Here is a 16,470-nt window from a genome sequence, read left to right as displayed (position 1 = left end):
CTGACATATTGGTCCACTTTGGACATATTCTGCATCATTTCAGTTCAACATATCTTGACATTTTAGTGCTATATCTGGTTGTCAAAAGTATCAACCTGTCCTCAGGTTCGTAGGATTCGTAGGATTCGGCACTTACATTTGTTCCCCTCCATTTAGTATGATATACGTTAGCTTACGTTATGAATGGAATAGCAGTCGGACAATATATGACTTACCCAATCTTACAATGTCAAATGAGTTGGATGACATAACTTTATCATAAGTCTTGGAGGACATATGCTACCGTTCAAAAGTTTGGGGTCACTTAGAAATGTCCTTGTTTTTGAAAGAAAAGCTATTTTTTTTGTCCATTAAAATAACATAAATTGATCAGAAATACAGCTGGCAGCTTCATTAAATGTTACCCGCAAAACACCAGTCTCAACATCAACAGTGAAGAGGCGACTCCGGGATGCTGGACTTCTAGGCAGAGTTGCAAAGAAAAATCCATTTCTCAAACTGGCCAATAAAAAGAAAAGATTAAGATGGGCAAAAGTACACAGACACTGGACAGAGGAACTCTGCCTTGAAGGCCAGCATCCCAGGGGTCACCTCGTCACTGTTGACGTTGATAAATGTTTTTTTTGTGGGTACTATTTAATGAAGCTGCCAGTTGAGGACTTGTGAGGCATCTGTTTCTCAAACTAGAGACTCTAATGTACTTGTCCTCTTGCTCAGTTGTGCACCGGGGCCTCCAACTCCTCTGTCTATTCTGGTTAGAGACAGTTTGTGCTGTTCTGTGAAGGGAGTAGTACACAGAGATGTATGAGAGTTTCAGTTTCTTGGCAATTTCTCGCATGGAATAGCCTTCATTTCTCAGAACAAGAATAGACTGATGAGTTTCAGAAGAAAGCTCTTTGTTTCTGGCCATTTTGAGCCTGTAATCGAACCCACAAAGGCTGATGCTCCAGATACTTAACTAGTCTAAAGAAGGACAGTTTTATTGCTTCTTTAATCAGAACAACAGTTTTCAGCTGTGCTAACATAATAGCAAAAGGTTTTTCTAATGATCAATTAGCCTTTTGAAATGATAAACTTGGATTAGCTAACACAACGTGCCATCGGATCACAGGAGTGATGGTTGCTGATAATGGGCCTCTGTACGCCTATGTAGATATTCCATTAAAAATCAGCCGTTTCCAGCTACAATAGTCTTTACAACATTAACAATGTCTACACTGTATTTCTGATCAATTTGATGTTATTTTAATGGACAAAAAATTGCTTTTCTTTCAAAAACAAGGACATTTCTAAGTGACCCCAAACTTTTGAACGGTAGTGCATATTATACATATTTTTCTGAGACCAGGCTGCTTGTTGCGTTGTTACAACAAAGGAGAATTAGAAGAAGAATTGACATTGCTGGTTAGGAGAACTAACTTACTAGGGTGGCAGGTAACCTAGCACTTAGATTGTTGGACCAGTAACCGAAAGGTCACTGGCTTGAATAGCCAAGCCGACAAGGTGAAAAATCTGTCTGTGCCACTTGAGAATGGCACTTAACCCTAATTTGCTCCAAGCGTGCCATACTACGAGGGCTGACCCTGTAAAACAACACATTTCACTGCACCTATAATCTATATATTTTTTTTATTAACACCAAATTCTATGACAATTTAGGTTTTATTATTTTTTTATTTTATTTCACCTTTATTTAACCATGTAGGCCAGTTGAGAACAAGTTCTCATTTACAACTGCGACCTGGCCAAGATAAAGCAAAGCAGTGCAACAAAAACAACAACCCAGAGTTACACATGAACAAACGTAGAGTCAATAACACATAAGAAAATAAAAAAATACAAATCTATGTACAGTGTGTGCAGATGTAGAAGTGAAGGGAGGTAAGGCAATAAATAGGCCATAGAGGCAAAAATAATGACAATTTAGCATTAATACTGGAGTGATAGATGTGCAGATGATGATGTGCAAGAAGAGATACTGGGGTGCAAAAGAGCAAGAGGGTAAGTAATAATATGGGGATGAGGTAGTTGGGTGTGCTATTTACAGATTGGCTGTGTACAGGTACAGTGATCGGTAAGCTGCTCTGACAGCCGATGCTAGAGAGGGAGATATAAGACTCCAGCTTCAGTAATTTTTGCAATTCGTTCCAGGCATTGGCAGCAGAGAACTGGAAGGAAAAGCGGCCAAAGGAAGTGCTGGCTTTGGGGATGACCAGTGCAATATTCCTGCTGGAACGGATGCTACGGGTGGGTGTTGCGATGGTAACCAGTAAGCTGAGAGAAGGCGGGGCTTTACCTATCAAAGACTTATAGATGACCTGGAGCCAGTGGGTTTGGCGACGGATATGTAGTGAGGGCCAGCCAACGAGAGAATACAGGTCACATTGGTGGGTAGTATATGGGGCTTTGGTGATAAAATGGATGTCACTGTGATAGACTGCATCCAATTTGCTGAGTAGAGTGTTGGGGGCTATTTTGTAAATGACATTGGCGAAGTCAAGGATTGGTAGGATAGTCAGTTTTACGAGGTTATGTTTAACGGCATGAGTGAAGGAGGCTTTGTTGTGAAATAGGAAGCCGATTCTAGATTTAATTTTGGATTTGAGATGCTTAATGTGAATCTGGAAGGAGAGTTTACAGTCTAACCAGACACCTAGGTATTTATAGTTGTCCACATATTCTAGGTCAGAACCGTCCAGAGTAGTAATGCTAGTCGGGAGGGAGGGTGTGGGCAGCAATCGGTTGAAGAGCATGCACTTAGTTTTACTAGCATTTGGAGGAGCAGTTGGAGGCCAAGGAAGGAGTGTTGTATGGCGTTCAAGCTCGTTTGGAGGTTTGTTAGCACAGAGTCCAAAGAAGTGCCAGATGTATTCAGAATGGTGTCGTCTGCATAGAGGTGGATCAGAGAATCACCAGTAGCAAGAGCGACATCATTGATATATACATATATACAGATATATACAGAGAAAAGAGTCGGCCTGAGAATTGAACCCTGTGGCACCCCCATAGAGACTGCCAGAGGTCTGGACAACAGGCCCTCCGATTTGACACACTGAACTCTATCTGAGAAGTAGTTGGTGAACCAGGTGAGGCAGTCATTTGAGAAGCCAAGGCTATTGAGTCTGCCGATAAGAATGCAGTGATTGACAGAGTCGAAAGCCTTGGCTAGTGGCATGGGGGATATTCGATGCTAATGCAGAACGCCACAGGATGTTTTTGTGCTGGTCTGTTCTTAGTTCTACATTTTTTGAATGGGGCATGCTTATTTAAGATGGTGAGGAAAGCACTTTTGAAGAGCAACCAGGCATCCTCTACTGATGGGATGAGGTCAATATACTTCCAGGATACCCGGGCCAGGTCAATTAGAAAGGCCTGCTCGCTGAAGTGTTTTAGGGAGCGGTAAAAGGTTAAAAGAACTAACAACAAAGGTTAGGAGAATTTACGTAGCAAGTTAGGTGATTTAGGTTAAGGTTAGCAAAAGTGTTAGGGGAAGGATTAATAACAGTTTTACAGTTGTCCCCGATGCGTCTCGAACCCGCAACCTTTGGATTTCTAGACGGTCACGGTATACCCCTATCCATCCTCATCCAGCATTTGTAACATAAAATAACATATCGTATTTAATGGATGTGCAAACATTTCGGTCCAGTCTTATGGTATTAGGGGCAATTTTGTGTACTATGTAGGACCATCATGGGAATCTCTCATATAGAGTATGCCTGGAAATTGTGGGTATGCCCCACAAAAGGATTCTCGTAGTTCTTGCAGCTTACATTTACAGAATAAACAAATACTATTGAATCGAAAGTGGGTCAAGGAATCACTCAGAAAATAATAATTAGGAGAATATTTGCTAAATTTACTTTTGATTAAAATAATCAGTGCTGTTTGAGGCAGAGCCTCTGATTTAACTCCTGACCTGCCCTCCACTATAGCTGCTTCAGCCCTTCACTTTCAATCAAAAACATCCAGTCATCAGTATTACTTCAACCTGACAGCTTTAGACAATTCTGTTTTTTCAGCAGATTCCCAAACGACAAAACTAGTAGTGCTGATTGGCTAGCTCTCTGCTTGTCCCTTTGTCTGCCCTCTCCGTTTGTTCTATCCCCCATTTCCCTATTCACCGATTCAAACGATAGCGCTATTAGCCTGCTGGAAATCTGCCTGTCTTGGCATTATAGGGGCCTAGTTGTATTTTGTCAGGAAACCCAACTTTAATACAGAGTCACTTAGTCTTCATAAAAGGGGTCTATTAAGGTAAGCTTGTCAGCGTGTGGTTGGATTTATGCAATAGTGTCATCCATCTTGAAAATAATGAATTATGATTTAGTGTGTTTGTGTGTGACAGTCAATGTCTGATTCTTTCCAGTATATGAAAAAAAAGAGTCAGTCATTCAGGGTAAAAATGAGGGTCAGTAAATGCTGATGTTAAATATTGGTATAGTGCTCCAAACATTTCATTTTTAAATGTAGATTTATATCCTAAATGTTTAACTGAATGACTATACTGCATATGGTCAAGTATATGAGTATATATATGTTTACAGGTTGATATCACCAACTTTCATGGATAAAATAGGCACATGCTATCTGCTGTATTAAGAAATAAACAATAAATCATTTGTGTTTGGGAATAATCTGGTTATTGAACCACTGTGAAAAACTGACCAAATGTGTAGCCTATAGAATCAGTTTTCAATAAATTATTGTAAAATCTCCACCAAATTATAACCAACAATTTTGTTGATGTAAATAGAGTATGGATGGAAATGTAGGGTATGGTGACATATAGGTGACACTGAAAACAATTAGGTTGCCCTCTTCTGGCCAGTGTAAAATTGATAGATAATTGATGGGAGTGTCTATGGCTAATTAGTTTCTGCTCTCACAGTAAGAAGAAAAGTAGAGTTGTTTTTGAAAGGGATGACATTTTTAATGTGATTTCATTTAAAAAAATCTGATATATTGGCACTCAATGCTGGCAATTAAATATTAGCATTAGTACATCTTTCAGTATTTGGGACAGTTTTACAGTAGTTATTTCTAGAATAGCAACAGATGTGATCACAAATTAACATACTCTTGAGAAGAGTATTGAGAAGCTGCTATAAGAACAGTAATACATACATTAAAAGTGGATCTACGATATTTGCAATGGTTATTAAAATGATGTTCTGGATTTTACCAGACATAATCTGCCATTTAAATAAATGTGAAATTGAAATGAGAACGACCAGGGTTTGATCAGAAGATATTGTTTTCAGGTAGTACAAGTGACAAATACATCAAATATCAAAGTTATCCTGGGCAAATGCCCTGAGTGAAGCTCTATAATATAAGAGGTGAGGGCCCATCCTTTCCCACTGATCTCCCAGAGAACAAAGTGGACCTCAGAATAGACACATACCTGCAACCCTTTGGCTCAATCCAGTGGAAACTATGTGATAATTACAATGCAATTACCAACACTTAGAGCCTCTCTTGATGAAGTGTGTGTGTGTGTTGACAGGGGGCCGCGGCTGACCCCTGTATTCTAAGTGACCTCAAGCTCATCATTGTGTGTGCGTGTTTGTGTGTCAGGTTGCAGGTGCAGGATGTACAGCTTCATGGGCGGAGGGCTGTTCTGTGCAGGCGTGGGGAACATCCTCCTGATTGTTTCTACGGCAACCGATTATTGGATGCAGTACCGACACTCCAACAACTACATGCATCAGGGCCTGTGGCGGTACTGCATGCCGGGGAAATGCTTTACACACAATGACAGCATTGGTGAGGACTACAGCCAGTGCACACAATGCTATCATAACACTGTCATAACACCCAAAACATATCATAGCGAGCCATAAATGGTATATGAGTGGTGCTATTTCCATGTTATGTGCCATGTCAGTGGTACAGCTTATGAATCACAAAATTATGTGATGGGAGCTATACCAATCACACCACAGCTTGTTGATTTTGGCATGAAAGAGTCATTATCCTAGTCACAGCATGAGCATCAAGGCTTGCTTTCCATAACAAGATTCATATTTGCCAAGCACAGTTCAAACGTCATCAATATGGTTAGTTTCAGGTCAAAACAGTCCAGGGTCAGTCTCTCTTGTACCCTGACAATTCCTGTTAACCTTTGACTCCCTGCAGCCCACTTGGATGCCACCCGAGCACTTATGATCCTCTCTCTTCTGGCCTGTTTCATTGGCATCATTATCGGCATCATGGCCTTCATCCACTCCTCGTTCTTCAACAGGTTTGACAAAACCTTTGCTGCAGGCATATTGTTCTTCATCTCATGTAAGTTGGGTTCACTTACTTCTTTTCACTTATTTTACACATTTTACAGAGGACATTTTCACTTATGAAATTATGTACCCTGGTTCGGTTTCCTGGAGCGTTTGTGGGAATTCTACAGAATACGAGTTGCTTTCACAATACCTGAAATAACAGTTTCAGGGTGCAATTAGCAAGACTCACATTCTACATGACGTTAGCGAGCTAGCTTGTTTACAATGCGCAAAAAGTTCCATGTGACCCGCTCCACAATACCTGGTGCTCTGGTCCTGGATCTTGGACCCACTAATCACGCAGGTCCAGGTTTGTGTCAGCCAGTGTTCGTGTGAGTTTCACACAGCTTTATAGCGCGGATCAGGGTACCGAAAGCTCCGGGATCCTGCGGATCAAGCGGATACGTGAAAGCACCCATACTGTTTGGTTTTCTTTCCATGTCAAATGTTGTAACTGTATGATAAGTGATATAAGGTTATCTTTATTTGTTGGATGCTGAATACAACTTTTAGTTCAAATTCAAAGATTCTGTCGGTCGAATGGTGTCTAATGGTTTTTATGAACCACATGGTTTTTGAAGAATAAAACTTAAATACACCAGGCAAAATTTGGCATGGAATAGCATAATGATATAATTGCAGTGGCAAACAGAGTTTAGGAACACAACATCAGGAGTCTGTGTATTAGTTTGACTTTCTGAGTTGTGCATCGTCCTGGTGGTTGGCGACAGAACATATGTATAATCTCTAGGAACTATATTTACCAGACGTAAAAATAAATGTGTCCCTCACTATCAAATAAAAGTCCAAATTAAATTTTTGTCCGAACCGCACCATAATACATCGGCGTTAGACAGCGGGTTGCCATTAGACCACGCACTTCACGCGAGACGTCCTACCACATAATCTATTTTACACAGCAGGAAAAAAGTATGGTGCGGTTTGGACAAAAGTAGGATTCTGACATTTAATTGATAGCAAGGGACACCTTTCATTTTACGTCTGGTAAGTAGAGTTCCTAGAGATTACACATATGCTTTTGTTGACAGGAAACGTTTTAGTGAAGCCGGCTATATTGTGGTATGGTTATTTTCCGTCGCCAATCACCAGAACGATGTACAACTCAGGGTGTCCAACCAATACACAGACTCCCGATGTTGTGTCACAAAGCTATGGCGAGTCGTGACTATGGGCCCTACACCTTCAGAGGGAACAAAAATCTTCCAATACATTGTATCAAACTCAAAAATCAAGAAAACATAGCATCACTTAATGCGCCCAACATTATATGTACTCTTGTCGGAAAATTGTAGTTCTAGTGAAGGAGGCGCAATGCTTTTTTATGGAATTTATGAATGAATCAAACAGGCCTGGCCTTGCTTCGGGGTGCCGCACACAGAGAGTCAGAATCGGCATGGACACATGTGGCACAGACCAGCGAAACAAACACAGTCTTTACATAACCTATGATAACCTAACACCAATATCACCAATACCGACAACAACAGTGTCATATAAAAGGTGACAGGTTCATTGTGCTAAAAGGACAACCATTTAATTCCAAAATGAAATTAACAAACCAGCTATTACTTCCCATTGCAAATATATTTTAGCACATTCATCACACTAACCGGTGATCTAACATTTAAATGCAACAATGTTTCACAGTCATTATTTTCAATGAGATAGCCAACTGCAAAAAATAAAACAGTGTCATTCACCAGATGATCACTTGAAAACAAAGTTTGAAAGTTGTTCTTGAAAAGGGTGCTACTAACAGTTTAGCAACAACATCCAAATTGAGGCCTTCTGTCCACCTTCTGAAGGCCTAGCCAATGGCTGACTGAGTTAGCTAGATTTTTCTACCCAGAGACCACCAAGGAAAAATCCTGATTGGATATTTTTTCTCGTCAGTATTAACCCTTCTCTATCCAACACAAACTCAGGAGGTGAAAGCAGAAGACAACTACAATTATTGTAAAGATGAAAAAGAAATTAAAACAACATTTTAAATCATTCCTTAGACCTTCTCTGAAGGCCCTCACAGTTCCCCACTGTATAATTGTCTGGATGAAATCTGGTTCTGGTTGAAGCCAGGTCAGATACTCAAATTATAACTATAACTAGCTAGGTTTCCATCCAATTGTTGAACGATTTTTATGCAAATTTCTAATATACGTATATAGACCATATGCTAATTTTCCCACCAGATATGTGTTTCCATCAAATTGGCTTGTTGCAGATAAAAGGCTGTGCATGATGACATTGTAAACATAAAAAAAAAATGTGCGTAAATTCCCATGTACCAAATAAAAAATACAAGTTAAATTGTTTTCCATCACATTTTCTACTGCTGGTTTTGGCAACATCTTACAGATACAGTGCGGGTATAGCCTATACATGATAAGATTATTATGGACAAAAGAGCAAGATCATTTTTATTTGTCAAATGGCAGCCAAGCATTATCATCATGTCACCAGCATAAGACCCTCAATATTTATTGGAAAGGGGCATCAAGCTCATCACCATGAAGTTTCACCACCCTGTGAAGTTCATCATAGCTTATTTCATATGTAGCCTAATAAACTGCATCCTTTCCCGTCATAGAGGGAGAACCACACAACATATCATCGCATGACTCCAAGTTTACTTCGATATGATGGTTATTAGGCCTATATCAATATTTGTGCATAAATCCATTTCCACCACCATTTCTCACATAATTAATTTGACCAACAAAAAGATCCCACCCTGTGTAGCATATTTTGTTTGTAAACATTTTGGAAAGTTTACAGACAAATGTGCTTTTTCCATCAGGCCTGTCATAACATTTTTTATCCGGCATGTAACCTACTTTACTCGCATAAAACGTTTGGAAGGAAACCTGTTTACTGACTATAAAAAGCACTATTTTGGTTGTTATCTGGGTAGTTTGGTCCACCATGCAGAATATCATGATTGATGTATATAAAAAAAAACTACCTTTTTCTGTGTTTCATTGTATTTGCAGGGACTTTAAATATTGTAATATTGTTTACATTTTTGCATGTGTCTGCCCTTGTGTTTGGCACTCAACATTAACCTGAAACAATACTAGAAAATAAGATCTTAGTTCCATCTTATTATTGACTAAATCTAGCCTATTGTTTACTAATTAGACATACAAAAGGAAATCAGATACTTCCAACAGCAAACTGTTCACTAAATAAGTGTGCATAATTGTGTATCAGTGTTGAAATTGATCAGTATCCACTGACGTCACAATTTGACAGATTTCTGTGTTAAAACCTAAAGCATAAAGCTCTTAAGACTTTTAAGAATCCAAGAAATGCAAAAACATGGATGCCATCATTAAATGATGTGATGTTGCAGTAAGTAGTTTGCTCTCTTTTTCTCTCCAGGCTTTTTCGTGTTGCTAGCAATGGCAGTGTACACTGGCGTGACGATTAATTACTATGGTAAACGCTATGGCAACTGGAGGTTCTCCTGGTCCTTCATCATCGGCTGGGTGTCAGTGGTGCTAAACTTCTTTTCAGGTAAAACCAAAACAACACAGGTCACACTCCCCACATAACATTTAATTGTGAACTAATGTTTTATTTAAGCAAATATATTATATATATTATTAATACTCCATATGGTTAATCCAAGGCCGGTGTGTGTGTGTGTGTGTGTGTGTGTGTGTGTGTGTGTGTGTGTGTGTGTGTGTGTGTGTGTGTGTGTGTGTGTGTGTATGTGTGTATGTGTGTATGTGTGTCTGTGCGTGCACGCGCGCATGCATGTGTACGAGTACATGATGTCTTTGTCTTTCTTTTAAAGGTATATTCTATATGTGTGCCTATCGGATGCACGAATGCCCCAGAAACTCAAACTCTCACTAGAAGACTTCCGAAATTATAATCAATGTCTTATATTGAGAGCTTGTGGCTGTTCCCCCGAATTTGAGAGTCAAGATGGATCGATCCACTATTTACTTTTGGAACATGGATTCTAGTATTTTAAGTGATCTGAATAAAGGACGCTGGGGATAAACATGTCTCCTTTTTAATTATTAAATGCTTGTTCTTTTATATTTGCACAGCCCATTTTTACACGTCAGAAATATAGACAATTTTGAGTACAGGTCTGATATGGTAAAGTATATACATTATCTGCAAAGCAGACAAACTAACACAGATCTGGTCAAGTAAAATTATCCAAGTACTTCAAATAAAATGTGACAGATGCATAAATATACTGTCTCCTGTATGTAGGTATAGCTACTAACAATAGAATTACGCCTTAGCAGAGTTGGGCAGGCTTCAAGAAATTATAGAACACAACTGCCCAGGGTCAGGCTATAGAAGAATAGCAGTCGTTTTCAAGTGTGTATCTTTTGGAAAATGTTAGTAATAGTTTTATAGCATGTATGGGGATGCACAATAAGCTGCTATGTTGAACACATATGCCATTATTACATAGGCTATCATAAAAAAACATGTATATGTTTGGATCATACAAAAATGATTTGGTCCTGTGGCAGGCATTCTTGTACAACATGATGAATGATATGATGTCCAGACTAACTGGATTGGTTAAGTGGAAGACCGCGATAAACCTATTGCATGCAAGATGATACACTGGTGCAGGGTAAACATATTTGCCAAACACATTGTGTGTGGAATTTGTGTCATGATTTCACTTCGATTGGTTAAACATTGACTGAGGTTAATTGATGGTAGTCAGAAATGTTTAGGCAACCATTTCCCAAACTCTGGGGACCCCAAGGGGCAGACTTTTTGTTTTTTTGCCCTAGCACTACACAGCTATTTCAAATAATCAAATCTAGATAAGTTGAATATTTGAACTAGCTGTGCAGTGCTAGGAAAAAAAACGAAATGTGCACCCCTTGGGGTCCCCAGGACAGAATTTGGGAAACTCTGGTTTAGGCCAATAGGACAATGTTTTGCGATAAAGGTGTTGGGAAAATGTATGCATATTTAAATTAATATGACATTGCCTTCCTGTATTTCACAATCAATCATCATGTTACATATCAACTGATGCCAAAAGTTCAGTGAAGACTAAGGATCTAATAATACATGTTCTTCACAAAACCGCGCCACTGGTACATGATGGGAAGCCCCGACGCAAAAAAAGACGAATGTCAAAACAATATATAGCTTATTTCCACTTAATTTGATTAATCTTGTTACCAGATCAATATAGTAACACTGCAAAAAAATGACCAGACGACGTCTCTGAAGCTAAACGATGTATTACCAAATAGAATGCTGCAAGCCTCTTATGGTCAATCCACTATCTGCATTGGCCGTGCTGCATTTACGGTGATACGGCCTCTGCAGAAGTCAGGTCATTCATACTTCTTGGGCTTTGTGGAGCAGCGCATAGATGTTGTGAAGGAAGTTGTCAAGGAAGTGAGTTTGTGTTTATACAGAACCTCCCGCCCCCACCTACCATCAACCAATCACATTGAGCCCTCGGCATTGTTACAGGATTTGGGAGGCGCACAGCAATGTGGTAGGGAGCTCAATTTGGCCTCTGCGTGGCTCCGGAGGCTCCGCAATTCCGTCACATATCCATACAGCGCCTCCATACAGCGCATCCGACAACATTTTCAGGTCAAGCATAAATTGGCTTTTAGAATTGATGCTCTGGTGCCCAGGCACTACATTTTACTTGATGAAATGGCTGTTAAAAGCCGATTGACTATCCGTGCAAAGACGATTTCATCATCATTGTTTATTTACACTACTTTAAAATGTACCTCTTAAACCAACAGTTACCCTGATGTTCTTTTAAGAAGGGCTGAGGAGGCGCACTTGCATCTCAGAGGTTTTCTCAACTTAGTTCATGATTTAGCTGGAAAGACTCAAAATACTACTATGCTTTGCAAGTGTTTTTTTTTTCTTTCAGCAAGTTAATTTGTTGTATAGGCCTATTATATTCAACAAATGTTTATACAGGTAGCCTTCTACAGATATGTCAAAAAGGGCCTCAAGACGATTACCAAAGTGAACTAAGACCTGCAAGTCATGTCATATCACTTCATTCGATCAACTGTCGAATTGTGCAGTTGCCATAAAAGTCTATGATTTCTGGACTCTGCTCAGATAGAGAAACAAACGAAAACAGTGCCTCAAGCTGTCACATTTCCAAGCTCATTAAACTGGTGCTACATTACATTTGGAGTCATTTGCAAGGTGCACATTCATTTTCCTTATACAAGCTCATGCATATGGAGGACATGTTTAAGATGTGGCTCAGTAATGCAATGTCGTGAGTAATTGAATCCAGTAATTAATTTGTTCTGCCTACCTGATCAAATGGAAATACTGTCCTCGCGCCCAAGGATTACTACTTCCGCTCTAACATCTCCCCTAATTGCCTAATAGCATTGCAGCGAAAATTCTGCCTGCATTAAGACACTTTCACATTAGCCAGTGTGATTGGAAATGTGATGACAACACGATATCAACAAATTAAGGCTTCAGTCGCCTAAATGTCGCAGGAGCACCACTTGTACTCTCACAGATTGTAATACCAACAATTACAGCCAATTTAGGGCGGAATTAGCAGATAGCCCTGTTATATCCCCCGCCTCAGCGATCCGCTCAAAATGACTAAATAAGAAAATATAGTATAGCCTAGGGATTACAAGAACAGGCTACTGTTGCACAAAAAAAGTAATGCCATTTAGAGTAGTAAATGTTAGTTGTCTGTCGTCTATTTGGGAATGCCAACAGCAGTCCCACGGATGTTAGGAGTAACACTGCAAAAAGTCTAAGATAGGCTACATGTAGAAAGTGAAACGTTATCATTTGTTAATCATTGGTGTTGCCTAGTAATGGCTTATACCTTGTTATAAACAGTTGATGTTTATCAATAGTCTATACATTGCACCACAGGTTATGTGACATATATAATACTCTAATGGCTTAAAATTGTAGGATATATGTTCATACTCAAATTTGACTGGAAAATGGGCGAATGGAAGCAAGTTTGACTGAGACGCGGGAACAACTGCAGGACTTCCGTGGGAAGGCTTTTTCAGCACCATGGCGAGCGACCCTCCCTCTTCGTCATCACCATGATTAATCCATACAAAACTAATTCCATGCTCCGCCCCACTGGCGTGCTATTGGCTGATTACAAATCAATTTCACAATTTACCACAGTCGCTCCCCTTGGATAAATAGTAGGCTAATTTACCTCCCACTGGCACTGAATAAATAGTAGGCTAATCTGACTGGCACCACTCACTGGCTGCCACACAGACGACAATTCTAACGTTTGAGACTGACGAGAAGGGCAAGAAGTTTAGTGCTACCCTCCCCTGGTTTGTTAGGGTGCGCATAGCATCGACTCCACACGGACTCAATTTTGAAAGTGTTTTCAGAGATTTAAGATGAATCTGAACTATACATCCCCCATGCCTCAGATGCCAGCCCAGAGGTCAACGTCGTTCTTCATCGAAGATATTTTATTACACAAACCCAAGCCTCTGAGAGAGGTCTTCCACTCGCCGTTCTCAAGCTCTCTGGCGTCCCGAATGCCTCTCCTAGAATATGGATACCCACTGATGCCCACTCCGATACTAGCGCATCACCCGCACCATCCTCTACAAAAACTGGACCATCACCAGTATTTCTTTACGTCTGGTAAGTCAACGAAGGCACTGGACTGGTAATTCACGATGCTAAGGCAGTCAGAGAGTGCAATGACAGTTAAGACATTGACATTCCGTTAGGCCTATAAAGATTTAATTCCAAATGGGTCTTTTATAATGTTAGCGCATGCATAATTTCAATTTTAGTAGCCCATTAAACCTAATAGCCTGACAAATCGATGGAATTGTCTCCGGCGTTTTACAACAGGTGCATCGGCCTTTTCGCGCGTAAACATTGGTGCAAAAAAAAACGTTTTCGAATAAATCCAACAATCAGAACAAAATCTATTTATACTCCATTATATAATGATTGGGTAAATATAACGAGGCCTAAGGTAATGGTGTGAAGAAATTGCATGGAGTAAAACGCTTTAAAGCCTGATTTTTCCCACATGCCTAGAGTTTGACATCTCATTTAACTTATCAACTTAACTTAACAAATGTATATCTTAATATCATTTTATTAAATATTGTGTTGAATTAAATTTTGGATGCAATATTTATTTCACAGGGATGCAAATGCCGGCTTTATTTCAGCATCATCCAGAGTTACCCGGCAAGCATTGCAGACGCAGGAAGGCGAGAACGGTTTTCTCGGATTCTCAACTATCTGGTCTTGAAAAGAGATTTGAGATACAACGGTACCTATCCACGCCAGAACGAGTGGAGTTGGCAACAGCGTTAAGTCTCTCGGAAACCCAGGTAAGAAAACTAAATTCATACAATCAACATAGCCTTCGGGATGGTCGCATTGTGCTGCAAAGCAAGTTTATTAAATATTCCACCTTTGTCACACAGGTGAAAACATGGTTTCAAAACAGAAGGATGAAGCATAAAAAGCAACTGAGGAAAACACAAGATGACCAGAAAAATCCGAATGATTTAGATAGATCCATGGATAACGCAAGTGAGAGTGAACTCAACGAAAAAAATACAGATGATGTTAACAGTGGAATCGAGCCGAACTCGTACATTTTGGAAAATGAGGACGATGTTGATATCGAGGATGACATTTGCTCGCCAGAACCTTCACTATAGAGCAAGTGGCAAGTTGTTTTAAAAACAAATAACCATGACCCATTGTAAATGTAAATATTGAATTGTGTCTTTTCCATATGAAATTATATATAGCTTTTTTAAACAAATCAATGATAATAATGCAAAGTAGTATTTATTCAAGGGTATGCGTAATATGTCACTACACATTCATTTTAGGCTCTGTCTATATTTATGTTTTCCGTGACTGTAAAATGCATCATATCAAACAACTGTACATACAAAATATAATCTGAAGCAATGTTCATTATTAGGAAGGTATTAATAATATTATTATTAGTATGACTATTATCTTTGAATCAAAAGTCAAACAAAAACCAGACATCTTAATTTTAAGATTTTTTTTTATTGTTTAAAGCCACAAGTTTAATATTTTGCGAGAAAATCTTTGAGAACCATTTATACATAACTACTTTGATAAACAAAATCGACATCTCAATTGCAGCATGTCACATTTTTAACCTATCTTTTTGCACTTTCGTTCAGGTAGCCTAATGAAAGATGTTGCAGCATATGCCCATTGAAGTGTTATTGCTTTACTATTAAAACGTGCATGATAACAAGAGCTAATTGTTTATTTAGCCTGTACCATTTCCCGTTTACGTTAGTTGGTTTTATTATTAGGCAAAGGGATTAAAGTTTCACTTTCCTCTAAACTTGGATGACTTGACCAATGTTTCAATTTAATGCCAGTTAATACTTTATTAGTTCGTTATTAATCAATAATCATATCTTTATAGGACACTGGAGATTTAACTAGAACATATATTTGTATTTAATTTAAATAGTTTTATAGGAATACTCGTACTTTTGAAAAGCAATATGATTGTTAGACCGGTTCTACGACCTCTTTTTTACTTCAATAATAATAGCATCTTCATTTGAATTAATTATGGTTATAATAATATTTTTAAGTAGGCTATTATTTTGCATAGGCCTATCCGCATTAATATCTTAGAAAATGCACCTTCCGTATCTAGAGAAGAGATCAGTTGTAATAGCTTTTTACTAACATAACCCACCTATTAAAGAACCAGGAGCCATTTAGCTGTGGAGGTAATGTGAATCTGAGGCTGCCTGTTTAAGTTGCTCGTGGGGTTGTAAACCTTGGTAGGTGGGACCACGCTGAGTGAGGAATACAAGAAAGACTTCCACACACTAGAACAAATAGTTGTTACATGTAACATGGAGGAAGCTATTCATAAACATTCTCATGACTTTTATTCAACTTCAGTTATTCTGCCACTGGATCACCAAATGTCTTAGCAGAAAGAGAAGACTGACTCAAGCAGTCGACTCAAAACAACATGGACCCCTCACAAATTGCGTTCAATGCTAAGCTAAATGGGGATATTTGGACAGATATTTAAGTCTAATGTGTGCATAATGTTGTTGACATTAAAAGTAAACCAGCCCATCGTTTGGTCTTTGCCTCTCCGTGGTAGAATATTACTCGAAAGTTG

The 16,470-nt window shown here is 39.1% G+C and overlaps 2 protein-coding genes across 2 annotated transcripts; both read left to right on the top strand.

The window, feature by feature from the left end:
* Positions 1-4,103: 4,103 nt before the first annotated feature.
* Positions 4,104-10,314, top strand: LOC110534911 (lens fiber membrane intrinsic protein-like). The gene is made up of 5 exons (XM_036934570.2): positions 4,104-4,257; positions 5,581-5,769; positions 6,142-6,291; positions 9,684-9,818; positions 10,102-10,314. The coding sequence occupies exons 2-5, from the start codon at positions 5,595-5,597 to the stop codon at positions 10,161-10,163; spliced, it is 522 nt and encodes a 173-aa protein (XP_036790465.1). The 5' UTR covers positions 4,104-4,257; positions 5,581-5,594; the 3' UTR covers positions 10,164-10,314.
* A 3,280-nt stretch (positions 10,315-13,594) lies between these two features.
* On the top strand, positions 13,595-15,663 carry LOC110533512 (brain-specific homeobox protein homolog). Its single transcript, XM_021617794.3, has 3 exons — positions 13,595-13,943; positions 14,463-14,653; positions 14,750-15,663. The coding sequence occupies exons 1-3, from the start codon at positions 13,691-13,693 to the stop codon at positions 14,987-14,989; spliced, it is 684 nt and encodes a 227-aa protein (XP_021473469.1). The 5' UTR covers positions 13,595-13,690; the 3' UTR covers positions 14,990-15,663.
* The last annotated feature ends 807 nt before the right edge of the window (positions 15,664-16,470 follow it).

This window comes from Oncorhynchus mykiss, chromosome 10, assembly GCF_057628025.1.
Source record: "Oncorhynchus mykiss isolate SJ-2025 chromosome 10, ASM5762802v1, whole genome shotgun sequence".
In the NCBI taxonomy this organism is placed as follows: domain Eukaryota; kingdom Metazoa; phylum Chordata; class Actinopteri; order Salmoniformes; family Salmonidae; genus Oncorhynchus; species Oncorhynchus mykiss.
Note: the sequence above shows the minus strand (reverse complement) of the source record. Positions and strands in the feature narration are given on the sequence as shown.

Bases quoted from the DNA above. Each gene is read 5' to 3' on its own strand.
- LOC110533512 (XM_021617794.3), top strand. From the start codon at position 13,691: ATGAATCTGAACTATACATCCCCCATGCCTCAGATGCCAGCCCAGAGG. The intron at 13,944-14,462 runs GTAAGTCAACGA...TTTATTTCACAG, and splicing joins CCAGTATTTCTTTACGTCTG to GGATGCAAATGCCGGCTTTA. The intron at 14,654-14,749 runs GTAAGAAAACTA...TTTGTCACACAG, and splicing joins TAAGTCTCTCGGAAACCCAG to GTGAAAACATGGTTTCAAAA.
- LOC110534911 (XM_036934570.2), top strand. From the start codon at position 5,595: ATGTACAGCTTCATGGGCGGAGGGCTGTTCTGTGCAGGCGTGGGGAAC. The intron at 5,770-6,141 runs GTGAGGACTACA...GACTCCCTGCAG, and splicing joins TACACACAATGACAGCATTG to CCCACTTGGATGCCACCCGA. The intron at 6,292-9,683 runs GTAAGTTGGGTT...TTTTCTCTCCAG, and splicing joins CATATTGTTCTTCATCTCAT to GCTTTTTCGTGTTGCTAGCA.